The 12085-nt window shown below is 38.3% G+C and overlaps 2 protein-coding genes across 3 annotated transcripts; both read left to right on the top strand.

The window, feature by feature from the left end:
• Positions 1-2463: 2463 nt before the first annotated feature.
• LOC106384160 (glutathione S-transferase T2-like) lies at positions 2464-6862 on the top strand. 2 transcript variants are annotated; one of them, XM_048751445.1, is made up of 3 exons: positions 2476-3533; positions 3616-3673; positions 4779-6862. In XM_048751445.1, exons 1-2 carry the CDS (start codon positions 2996-2998, stop codon positions 3633-3635), a joined length of 558 nt encoding a protein of 185 aa, XP_048607402.1. In that variant the 5' UTR covers positions 2476-2995; the 3' UTR covers positions 3636-3673; positions 4779-6862. The 2 variants fall into 2 exon arrangements, with proteins under 2 accessions (XP_013679623.1, XP_048607402.1); XM_013824169.3 differs by having other exon boundaries at positions 2464-3533; positions 3616-6862.
• Positions 6863-7168: 306 nt separating this feature from the next.
• Positions 7169-9647, top strand: BNAC03G31080D. Its single transcript, XM_013828953.3, has 3 exons — positions 7169-7414; positions 7519-7922; positions 8191-9647. The coding sequence occupies exons 1-3, from the start codon at positions 7367-7369 to the stop codon at positions 9359-9361; spliced, it is 1623 nt and encodes a 540-aa protein (XP_013684407.1). The 5' UTR covers positions 7169-7366; the 3' UTR covers positions 9362-9647.
• Positions 9648-12085: the final 2438 nt, after the last annotated feature.

The raw sequence follows: 12085 nt of genomic DNA, 5'->3' as shown, positions 1-12085 counted from the left end.
GGTCATAAGATTGTACTTCTTCCAACATTAAGGCACAACTAGGGTACCAACAGAATAACAATATATAACTAATAATCTCTTAATTGTTTTATTTTGAGTTTACGAAATAAGAGCATGCTTCATATAATTATTTGTCTCGTGGTTATTTTTTTTTTTGAACGGCTACTTCATTACTTAATAAAAGGAAACTACAAATGTCTCGTGGTACATAACATGCTCGTTTTACATGGAACTCTCTGCCGAAATAGGTTTTGGTTTAAAATCTTTACAATGTGCAGAAATAAATTTAACAAAAGTAGGTTCAGATCATCACTGCTTCACTAGGCCGTAAAACTACTCCTTAAAGCGACTCAATATTTAAACTCTTTTTTTATTGTAATTACACCCCATCAAAACTATATAAAGTCTTAAGAAAGGGAGGTGTATAAACATAAAAGACCAAGTCAATATTGATTTATACCCAAAAATTAAACAAAAGTCCATTTTAATGGAATCATTAGGCTCTAAATAATATATAAGTTAACTAATAAGCAATGACGCATTCCATGAGATCTGTCTACTCATCAAATGATGGTAAAAATATTCCCCCCCCCCTTTCTATTTTCTTTTGTTCACTTTATTCCCGTCATCTTTTAAATAAAAACATTATCGATTTCTTTGTGATGGAATATTTTAGTTTATAGTATTATTTATCCTTGTAAATTATTTAGTGATCTCGTCGTGTATGAGAATGCCACGTTGAAGATATTCTTGGCTTTAACGCAACCATTTCCTTCTTATTTTATTGAATTACTTTTTATTTTCTGTCAGCAAAAGTATAATGTAGTTAATTTATTTTCATTTCGTCAAAACAATTTAATCAACTGAAGCTGTATTTATTATATACCTTTTTTATCACAAAGGTTCATTACCTATATTTCTTATTGACATTTCATTACACAAATTTCAAAGGCAAAAGGATTTAAATACCTTGTTGAAAATATGTTTTTTCTTTTGTTATGGGGTTAATGGTATTGTTATTTGACAAAAAAAATGGTACTGTCATGTGTGGAGAAAGCTAACAAAGTGCACAAATTGCCCTTAGCCGATTGATTATCAATAATATTACAGGATTTAACACTTTTCTATTTTATGTGCAGTTATTAGAAAAATATTAACGGCTATAGTTTTAAAACTAATACATATATGGTGTAAGACTCTCAATTTATGTAAAATAATATCAACACACAAATTTATAATTTTATTTTATTTTCACCTTCTTATAAATTTTCACTCTCAATTAAGAAAAAAGGTTTGAAAATTTATTGCGTCCAACCTCGACCGGTATAATTGTTGCGTGCATGAGTTATCAGCAGCAACTGCAAAAAGCAAACTTGTTAGTTGGAGAACATTTACTTTTGTACCTTTGAAAATTTATTGTGTATATTTACTTTTTATATACATCTACAAATATAGAAAAAGCTCACTATATATAGGTTTTTTGATGAATACTAGTAAGTACAATTTTGGTACCTTAATTCATTCATATTTCAATTTATTTTCATCTACAGATAATCATGTGTTTATTTTCTACTAGTCATCTAATACTAATTACTCCTCCACACGACTAAAAATTGAGGGTCACGTTCTACAAATTTAAAATTTTACTTTTGTCTTAGAGAGAGACTTTAAAGCCAACCAAAGCAGGTCATCTTTTGATCTATCTTGTACCCATATAAATAAATAATACATGTGCATTCATTGAAAAGTTAAATTACGATTAAATAAAGCCGAAAGCTTTTCCTCCAGTTAAGAAAATATCAACAAATAAAAACCATAAACTGCTGAAATAGAACAAGTAACAACCAATTAGAATTGACAAAAAAAAAACAATTAGTATAAAACTAGCATGAGTCTTGTGGCTTACGAGAAATGATTTTGTGGTGTCTAACTCGTTCATCTAGCAATCAATTGGTCACTTATTTTACCACAAACAAAAATTATTATAAGCGAGTATTTTGGCTTTGAATGAGATTTGTGGTGATTATTAAATTAAAAAACCCGAAATGTAACATTGTTTAATTCATGCAACCATTTAGAAGTTGTACTATACACAAAAAATTGTTAAGATTGTAAAAATATAAAATGATAACCACGTGTCAGTGGTCCGGTGGTTAAACTCAATCTGGGAAGTTATGGGTTCGAGTGCCGCTGGGAAGTGATTATTTTGAGGGACCTTCGGACCCAATACGTAGAAGCCTACTAACATGTGGCCACTGATGGAATTTACATGGGGTGATCACCAGCCTTTCTGGATGATTCGGCGGGCTCTCCGGCTAAGCTCCGGTAGACGGTCATTGGCGCTAGTCGGATCTTCTCTAGGCTTCGGATACCAGGATCATAAAAAAAAAAAAAAAAAAATATATATATATATATAAAATGATATTTTGTTTCTATCGTGAAAAAAGGAAAATGTATAGTTAATACTTAATACTATTATGTATTTTAGGAAATAATGAATGAGGGTGGAATCATGTAGGCTAAGACCAACCGCAACGGTCGGTTTATTGAGTCCTTAGCTCGCGGTTTTAGGAAAAATAGAATTAAAAAAATTTAATTAAGTACGGTTTATTAAGGACCGTAACTTAATTAGAAGGCTGGAAGGATTGAATCCTTACCGACGTGTCATCCCTTCCCCGGTTCGATGTCGGGATGAATTTGGTTCAGGGAAAAAAAAATTAAACGCGAAGGAGATTAAAAAAAAAAAGCTCCGGGCGATCGAAGAGGCGACAGACGACTTGGTGATATCGAAGGTAAATCGAAGCCTCCTATCGTTCGTTTATGGATTTGTTTTGGTCGGATGTTGTTCTCCTCGAGATTTAGGGTTTCTTTTCAGTTTTAAATCGATTTGGGGATATTTCGATTGAAGTTAGGGTTTCGAATGATTTGGGGATGACGATTCAAATTGATTAGGCTTTGAATACGATTTTGTTTTCCTTCGATTGATTTAGTATTGATGTTTAATTTCCATCTTATTCTCTCAGGTTACGGAATCATGGGCCAAGATTATAGCTATAGCCAACCGTCGTCTTCAGAAGTGAGTTTAACTTGGCTTCTTCAAGAAGAAGCAGATGTGTATGCCGATGAAGCTCAGAGTAGGTTGAACCTTCAAGTCCCTGTTCAGTACGTTCCTCAACCTGATGTCGAAGAAGGAATCCCGAAGACATGTTACTGTGGTGGTGACCCTGTAGTCGCAACATCTTACACACCGAGAGATCCAGGGAGAAGGTATTTCACATGTCAGAACGTAGACGACGACGACTGCCATGTTTGGAAGTGGTGGGATGTGGCCGTTACGGAGGAGTTGAGTGACATTCAGACACAACTTAGGCAGCTCAAGGACCAAGGTAACGAGAGTGAGGAGAAAGTGGTTAAGCTTAAGGAGACAGTTTGTGAGCTAGCTAAGAAGAATTCAGGGGTTACCACGGGCTTCCACTTGCTTTGTTGTTTAATTGGTGGTCTCGTAATAGCTCTCCTGCTTATGTGTCTGCCGGGTTAGTTCTATACTTGTGCTTGTGTTTAGTGTTTCTTAAGTTATTTAAAAGCTTTTAACTGTTTCGTGTAATGTGTGATCAGGGGCAGGGTCCAAAGCTTGAAGCGGGAGTGTCTCACCTCGACACTGTGTATATAAAAGGTACTAACTGTAACAACTTCCATCTTTCTTGTTGTTTTTGATAAGTATAGTTACCAAGTAACTACTCGGATTTGATAACTTGAAATGTTTTAAGAGTTGAAAAATTAAATGAAAAATGTTTTCTATCTTCCTAACCTCTCCGATTTGATTGGTGTTAAATGATAATTTTAAATGCTAGTGAATTTCTATCTACCTTTCTTTAACTTGTGTGTACTTGAAAACTTTAAATCCTCTACTTAAAGGCTCTGTGTTAGTAGTTGAGTAACACAGAGTTATATCTAGTAAACCATGGATACCCCTAGTTTTGTTAACCTCCTCAATAGCCAAAATCCCGTTGATCTTGATGCACCTGAACATGTTTGGATGAGTAGCCAGAGTTCAAATGTTAAGGAGAGGCGTAAGTGGTCTCCCAAAGAGGATAAAATCCTGATTGGGGCTTGGCTTAACACAAGCAAAGACGCTGTGGTGAGCAATGAGCAGAAAGCTGATGCTTTCTGGAAGAGAATCGTTGATTACTACAATGCAAGCCCTCTCTTGGTTGGGACAGCACCTAGGGAGCTCGGTCAGTGCAAGCAGCGGTGGGCGAGGATTAACGAGGGCGTCTGTAAGTTCGTTGGCTGCTACGACGCGGCTCTGAGGTGCCAGAGTAGTGGTCAAAACGAGGATGACGTGATGAAAGCTGCCTTGGACTTCTACTACAACGACCACTCCATCAAGTTCAACCTCGAACATGCTTGGAGGGAGCTCCGGCATGACAGTAAATGGTGCTCAACCTATCTGCCTAAGGAGGGGCCTAAGGAGAAGCGCAAGCAAGTGTTGGAGGTTGATGGAGATGAGGAAGTGAGAGAACCTGAAGCAAGACCTATCGGGGTAAAGGCTGCAAAAGCTGTTCTAAAGAGGAAGAAGAGCAGTAAGGAACTTGAGTTGTCAAAGTTAGAGGCCCTGTTTGAAATAAAACAGAAACTCTCTAACCAAAAAATCCTAGAACGTTTGATAGCCAAACAAGACCCCCTCTCTGAGATGGAAACATCACTTAAAAACAAACTAATGTCTGAGATGTTACAGTAAGGTATGTTTATAGTTTTGAATATAATTTCACTTGCAGGGTCACGGGTGCATTTTAGACTTGTCACATTTTGAGGACATGTGAAGCCAGCTCACGGGTGAAGTAAGCTCACGGGTTCCTCTGTCATGACTTGTCCTTTCATCTCTAATTTGGCCTTATGTACTTCTATAAGTTGGCGTAAAGCCTCGGTTTAGGTAGCACTTGTAGTTCACTTGTTTCTTTAGCTTTCTGTGTACTTGAAAACCGTTGTATTGGCGTGAAGCCTCGGCTTGTATTGACATAACTCCAGCACTTTGTATCAGTTGTAAGCAGGTACTTGTTTCTTTGTTATCTATGTATGGCTTGTGGTTCTTTCGGATTGTATTAATGTGATCAGCTTCGTGTATCGCTTGTGAATTTTAAACAAATTTAAATAAAAAAAAATTACAAAGCATATGGAACTCACTTGAGAATTTTAAACAATTTTAAAAAAAAAAATACAAAGCATATGGAACTCACTTGAGAATTTTAAACAATTTAAAAAAAAAATTACAAAGCATATGTCTTCACTTGTGAATTTTTAAAAAAAATTTTTTACAAAGAATATGTCTTCACTTGTGAATTTTAAACAATTTTTAAAAAATATATACAACATTTTAGCAAACTATTTAGATAACAGAAGTCTTCACTTGTAAAATTTACAACACAAGTGTTTTTTTAAACAAAAAATTAATTAACAATCTTCATTTTCAGTGAAGGATTACGAAGTAAACACACAAAATGTCATCATCTTCATCCGACGAACTCGAAGAAAGACTAGAAGAAGTTTTTGACGACATTTTGGAGGACACATACAACAACATAGTGGAGTCCCATCACAATAACCCAGTTAGACGTCTTTATATAGAACGCGATCGAGAAACGGGACACGAACGTTTATGGAATGATTACTTCTGCGAGAATTCGACTTTTCCCCCCAACTTATTCAGACGTCGTTTCCGCATGAACAAAGACTTATTCATGCATATTGTCCATCGCCTTTCAGATGACGTCCCTTTCTTTCGTCAGTCAAGAGATGCAACCGGGAGGCCCGGTCTTTCTCCACTACAAAAATGTACGGCTGCTATTCGTCTCCTCGCTTATGGTTCTGCAGCTGACGCAGTTGACGAGTATCTTCGACTTGGTGAATCCACGGCACTTTTGTGTTTACATAAGTTCACAGAAAACATAATACGGTTATTTGGAGATGAGTATCTACGAAGACCAACTCCAGAGGATCTTTAACGACTACTTGATATTGGAGAGATACGCGGCTTTCCTGGAATGGTAGGAAGCATCGATTGTATGCATTGGGAGTGGAAAAATTGTCCAACCTCTTGGAAAGGACAATACACACGTGGATCCGGAAAACCGACAATTGTCTTGGAGGCAGTAGCTTCACAAGATCTTTGGATATGGCACGCTTTTTTTGGTTCTCCAGGTACTTTGAACGATATTAACGTCCTTGATCGATCACCTGTTTTTGATGACATTTTACAAGGTCGAGCACCAAGAGTTCAGTACGTGGTCAACGGACACCAGTATGATTTGGCGTACTACCTCACAGACGGCATATATCCAAAATGGTCAACATTTATCCAATCTATCTCCCTCCCGCAAGGTCCTAAAGCAGAGTTATTTGCTAAATGTCAAGAAGCGACTCGAAAAGATGTTGAGCGGGCTTTTGGAGTTTTGCAAGCTCGATTTGCGATTGTGAAAAACTCGGCTCTTACATTAGACAAGACGAAAGTTGGGAAGATTATGAGAGCATGTATCATACTACACAATATGATAGTCGAATATGAACGAGACGGATACACTCAAGACAATATATCTGAGTTTGAAGAAGGAGATGGAAGCAGAAGTTCTCAGGTAGATATGTCCTACAGTACCGAGACGCCTACAAATCTCGATAATATGGTTGGCATTCGGACTCATGTTCGCGATAGGCGTATACATGAACAACTAAAAAACGATTTAATCGAAAATGTTTGGAACAAATTTGGTGATCAAAATTAATAATTGTTGTATGTTTCTTTTAATCATGAAATCAGTAATTATTGTATTTTTATATTTTTTTATGCAATAAATTTTTATTTTTTTTTTTCAATTTTTTAAAAAATATATTATTATTTTATTCCTAAGGACTTCTGATTGGATAACACTATTGGACGTAAGATTAAGACAATAATCCTTAACTATTCAAAAGTTAAAAAATAATACTTTTTAACTCCTAAGGACTCCTGATACAAGTACACCAATGCATATGCTCTAATGGCTAAGCAATAGTGTGCTTCTGCATTGTGCCAGCTTGGAACCCTCGAGGGGATCCAAAGAGCTTCGTCCATGGGGCAAATCCGTCATTCCAGTGTTCATCTTCTATTACACAACTCTCTTCCGTATTTAAGACACTTCAACTCTTCACATGATTTTCAAAATCCATCTCTCTCTCTCTCCTCTCGTGTTGTCCACTATTTCTTTCCTCTCTCTTCTCTCTCTGACATTTTTTTTTAGTTTCGCTGTGTATATATATATATATTCATTATTTATTTAATTTCCCGGATCGAGAGATAAAGTTGATTATTTCACGAAGACTCCAAGTTACGGCAATGGCGGTCTACGGCGAGAAGAAGCACTGGTGGCTCCGCAACAAGAAGGTTTGTGTTCTTCTTCTTCTTCTTCTTCTCCAATTTTTAGACAAATCCCAGATCAATCTAATGGATACTGTCTTCGTGCAACGTTCTTGTCTTTTTTTAACCAGATCGTTGACAAATACATGAAGGAAGCAAAGAATTTAATAGCAAGCAAAGATCCAAACGACGTCGAATCAGCTCTAAGCCTTCTCGAGTCTGCTCTCTCCGTCTCTCCTCGCTACGAACTCGCTCTCGAGCTCAAAGCCAGATCGCTTCTCTACCTCCGTCGATTCAAAGACGTCGCCGATATGCTCTACGATTACATCCCGAGCCTTAAATTCTCCGGCGAAGACTCCGGCATCGGTTCGTCGGAGCTCTCTTCCACGCACTCGTCTCGTGAATCGGTCAACCTCCTGAACGATTTGCCGAGTCACGGCGGTGACTCGTCTTTTAAATGCTTCTCTGTTTCTGATCTCAAGAAGAAAGTCGTGGCTGGGCTCAGTAAAAACTGCAACGAACAAGGGCAATGGAGGTAAAACAATTTGACCCGTTGGTTAATTGAAATGACCCGACCCGGTTGACCCGGTTTTTTATTCGGATCTTTTGTTTTCTGTTACATATATTTAGTTCGTGGTCAAGCTTGTTGTTGGTTAATTGAAATGACCCGACCCGGTTGACCTGGTTTTGATTCGGATCTTTTGTTTTCTGTTACATATAGTTAGTTCTTGGTCAAGCTTGTTGTTGGTTAATTGAAATGACCCGACCCGGTTTTGATTCGGATCTTTTATTTTCTGTTACAGATATTTAGTTCTTGGTCAAGCTTGTTGCCACCTAGGCCTTATGGAGGACGCGATGGTCCTTCTCCAAACCGGTAAACGGTTAGCCACCGCCGCGTTCCGCCGTCAGAGCATCTCCTTGTCCGACGACAGCTTCATCCTCTTCTCACCCGCGCACGGCGGATCCTCTCCTCCTCCTCCTCCTTCCTCCGTCGTCGTCTCTTCCTCCTCCCAGCCGCGATCGCTAACCGAATCCGAAAGCGTCGCTCACATGCTATCTCACATTAAGCTCCTCTTACGCCGCCGCGCCGCCGCGCTCGCGGCTCTAGACGCCGGACTCTACTCCGAATCGATCCGCCACTTCTCCAAGATCCTAGACAGCCGCCGCGCCGCGCCGCAGGGATTCCTCGCCGAGTGCTTCATGCACCGCGCATCGGCGCACAGATCCGCCGGGAGAATCGCGGAGTCAATCGCTGATTGCAACAAAACGCTGGCGTTGGAGCCGTCGTGCCTCCAAGCGTTGGAAACTCGAGCCGCGCTGCTCGAGTCCGTACGGTGTTTCCCTGACTCGCTTCACGATTTGGAACACTTGAAGCTTCTTTACAACTCGATTTTACGTGACCGGAAACTTCCCGGTCCGGTTTGGAAACGGCACAATGTCCGGTACAGAGAAATACCTGGAAAATTATGCGTTTTGACGTCGAAAACTCAGCAGTTGAAGAAGAAGATCGCGAGCGGTGAAACCGGGAACGTTGATTACTACGCTCTGATGGGAATCAGACGCGATTGCTCGAGATCGGAGCTTGATCGAGCTTACTTGCTGCTTAATTTAAAGCATAAACCGGAGAGATCAATGTCGTTTATTGACCGGTTTGAGTTAACCGAGAGCGAAGAAGAATTAGATTCGGTTAAGGACCGGGCGAGAATGTCAACTCTGTTGCTATACAGACTAATCCAGAGAGGCTACTCCGTCGTGACAAGTAACATTGCGACGGAACAAAATGCTGAGAAGCAACGTAAAGCTGCTGCCGTCGCCGCGACGGAAACTCATCGGAGCAATAACATTGAAACGCCGATTAGAGCGAGTGTGGTGAAAGGAGTGTTTTGTAGAGATTTAACGGTGGTTGGGAATTTGATTGCACGGACCGGGTTTAACCAACCGATTCCGGTTAAATACGAAGCGCTTAGTTGCTGAGTTTCTTTCGTTCTTCTTATTGATTCTGGAGATTGTACAAAAGAAAAGACAGATCACATTGGATAAAATCATGGATAATGAGAATATTGTCTGCCCCGAGAGTTTTGGAGCCTTGTTTCTTGTTTGTTTATGCTCTCTGTCTACACGACAAAAACGTCTCCTAAGATATGATGAGATAGTTTTGTTTGGTTCGATTTCGATTGAACATTTTGTAAACCAAAATAATCATCTAATTTGGCTCTTTTTAACTTTTTAAACCGAATATAATATATAAAACGCATTATAATGATTTTACAGTTGATGAAATAAAATTACTAACACTGTTTGCTTTTACACTTTTGAGAAATAAAAAAATTGTTTATAATGTTAAAGTTTGTGAGTTCATTTGGAAAATAAAAATACACTAATGCAAATGCGAATAAACGGTTGATATTTTTTTGAATGAATGTTTAATTTATTCTAAACAAAATATTCTTTTTACAATGGATGTGTCTTTTTGCATCAAAAAAGACACTATGAACAAAAGAAAATGTGTTTCAAAAAACAGAACAAAAGAAAATAAACCCGAGTACATCAAGAGTTTGATGCTCGTGAAGATAGCCATATCACCATGGCTCCTTCAAACTTTGTATCCCTGTCCCATCTTAGTGTAGAGATTTGTTTCAAATTTGTTTTTCAATGAGTTTTCCCAGCTGCATTTAGGGATGTTAATATGGACTCAACCTAACAGGGTTAGCCCTAACTCTGCAAACCCATTTGTAACTCTAACCCTAATTTTTTAAATAGGGTTTAAACAGGGTTGGCCCTAATAGGACCAGGATTTAAATTCTAACCCTTTTATTTTGATTCACACAATTATTATACAATATTTAATAATGTTTTTCACCAAAAAAAACTTAGAGTCGAGTTTTCTCGCCAAAATCTAAACAACGAAATTTTCCGTCGAAACCGCAATATCGAGTTTTCAACTAAAACAACAAAATCGAGTTTTCTCTCAAAAAACGCAAAATCGTGTTTTTCGTCAAAACTTCAAAATCGAGTTTTCCCGCCAAAAAATCAAAATCGATTTTGCGGTTTCGGCGGAAAAACTCGATTTTGCGGTTTTGGCGGAAAAACTCGATTTTGCGGTTTCGGCGGGAAAACTCGATTTTGCGGTTTGGACGGGAAAACCCGATTTGCCGGTTTCGGCGGAAAACTCGTTTTTGTTGTTTCGGCGGAAAAACGCGATTTTGTAGTTTTGGCGGGAAAACTCGATTTTGCGGTCTAGAGGGGAAAAACTAGATTTTGCGGTTTCGGCGGAAAAGTTGATTTTGCTGTTTCGGCGGGAAAACGCGATTTTACAGTTTTGGCGGAAAAACTCGATTTGCCGGTTTTGACAGGAAAACTCGATTTTACGGTTTTTGTGGGAAAACTCGATTTTGCGGTTTTGACGGGAAAACTTGATTTTGTGGTTTTGGTGGAAAAACTCAAATTAGGTTTTGGCGGCAAAAAACACAATTTTTGTTTTTTGACGGAAAAACTTTATTCTTAGTTGTAGAGCAAAAACTCGATTTTGCGATTTTAGGAGGAAAACTTTTGATTTTGATGCTCAACAAATTGGCGGAAAGAATCATATCATATCTTAATTTTTCTAGTTTTATCTTTAAAATTTAAGAACAAAAATAAAAGAAATATTTTTTTCAATTAAATGAGTTAACCCTGGTACCAGCTCTAACCCTTGATTATAATAGGATTAAAATAGGGCTGGGTTAAAATAGGGTTGGGTTTATAATAAACAAAAGATGATTGAGCCCTAACCCTGTAGTTAACATCCCTAGCTGCATTGCACTTGTGGATGATTCACCATGCCTTCTTCCATCTCTCTCTCTCCAAACTGAATGAACAGTAACTTGAAAAGCATATCGAACAAGAAACAAAGTAGTTTTATCTCTTGTTGAGTCTTGCAGAATGTCCAGAATATTGTCCCAAAGAGCTGTATAGTCTGAGCCCAGAAGACAAGACAGAGTATTTCGGTGTGGCTTTCGCAAACCGTACGCCTTTTTGTACCATGCCAAAGCCGGATGAATTGTGCTGTACTGAACCTTGGCAAGAATGTGTTTTCTTTAAACTTCCATAGACTGACATCCTCTGCATTCGTGAGTCCTTTGGTGCGTAATTGGTAATCACTTCCTTTATTTGATTCAATACATCAGTTCTATGCCTCGGCCTTATGTGAGATTGCAATACTCTTTCAATAGTGTCATTCTTGTGGATACCCATGGCCATACATCCTCCATTGCCACCAGTGGCGGAGCCACATTGTTGGTAGGGTGTTAATTGACCGCTATAAAATATTTTAAATTAAACATTTAGGCTGATATCCAATATTTTTAATGTGGTAAACTGGTTAGAAAATCTTTTTTTTGACCCTATATGTTGAGATGAAAACTCAGATCTGACCCTTTTAGTTGTGATAAAATAATTATGCACCCTGCGAAGTGGAACTCTAGCTCTGCCACTGATTGCCAGCATATCAAGGAGCCTCCCTAGTATTGACCAATCATCATACCAAAATGGTGTTGATGTGCCACTCTGAATTTCAACCTTGTTGAGTGAAGCTGCTAGTGGTCTCTGATTGAGGAGTTTTTCCACATCCATGATCCAACAGAGCGACATTTGATATTTTAGTTAATTGAAAAGCTAATATTATTTCTGAAGTGAGAATAATAAATAGTTAATTTCCTT

Source organism: Brassica napus, chromosome C3 (assembly GCF_020379485.1).
Source record: "Brassica napus cultivar Da-Ae chromosome C3, Da-Ae, whole genome shotgun sequence".
Lineage (NCBI taxonomy): Eukaryota > Viridiplantae > Streptophyta > Magnoliopsida > Brassicales > Brassicaceae > Brassica > Brassica napus.
This window is presented reverse-complemented; position numbering and strand designations above follow the sequence as displayed.

What these genes read in the sequence shown, in the direction of transcription:
- LOC106384160 (XM_013824169.3), top strand. Translation starts at nt 3,962, where the DNA reads ATGGATACCCCTAGTTTTGTTAACCTCCTCAATAGCCAAAATCCCGTT.
- BNAC03G31080D (XM_013828953.3), top strand. Translation starts at nt 7,367, where the DNA reads ATGGCGGTCTACGGCGAGAAGAAGCACTGGTGGCTCCGCAACAAGAAG. An exon ending in GGTGGCTCCGCAACAAGAAG is followed by an intron (nt 7,415 to 7,518) that starts GTTTGTGTTCTT and finishes TTTTTTAACCAG; the next exon opens with ATCGTTGACAAATACATGAA. An exon ending in AACGAACAAGGGCAATGGAG is followed by an intron (nt 7,923 to 8,190) that starts GTAAAACAATTT and finishes TTTCTGTTACAG; the next exon opens with ATATTTAGTTCTTGGTCAAG.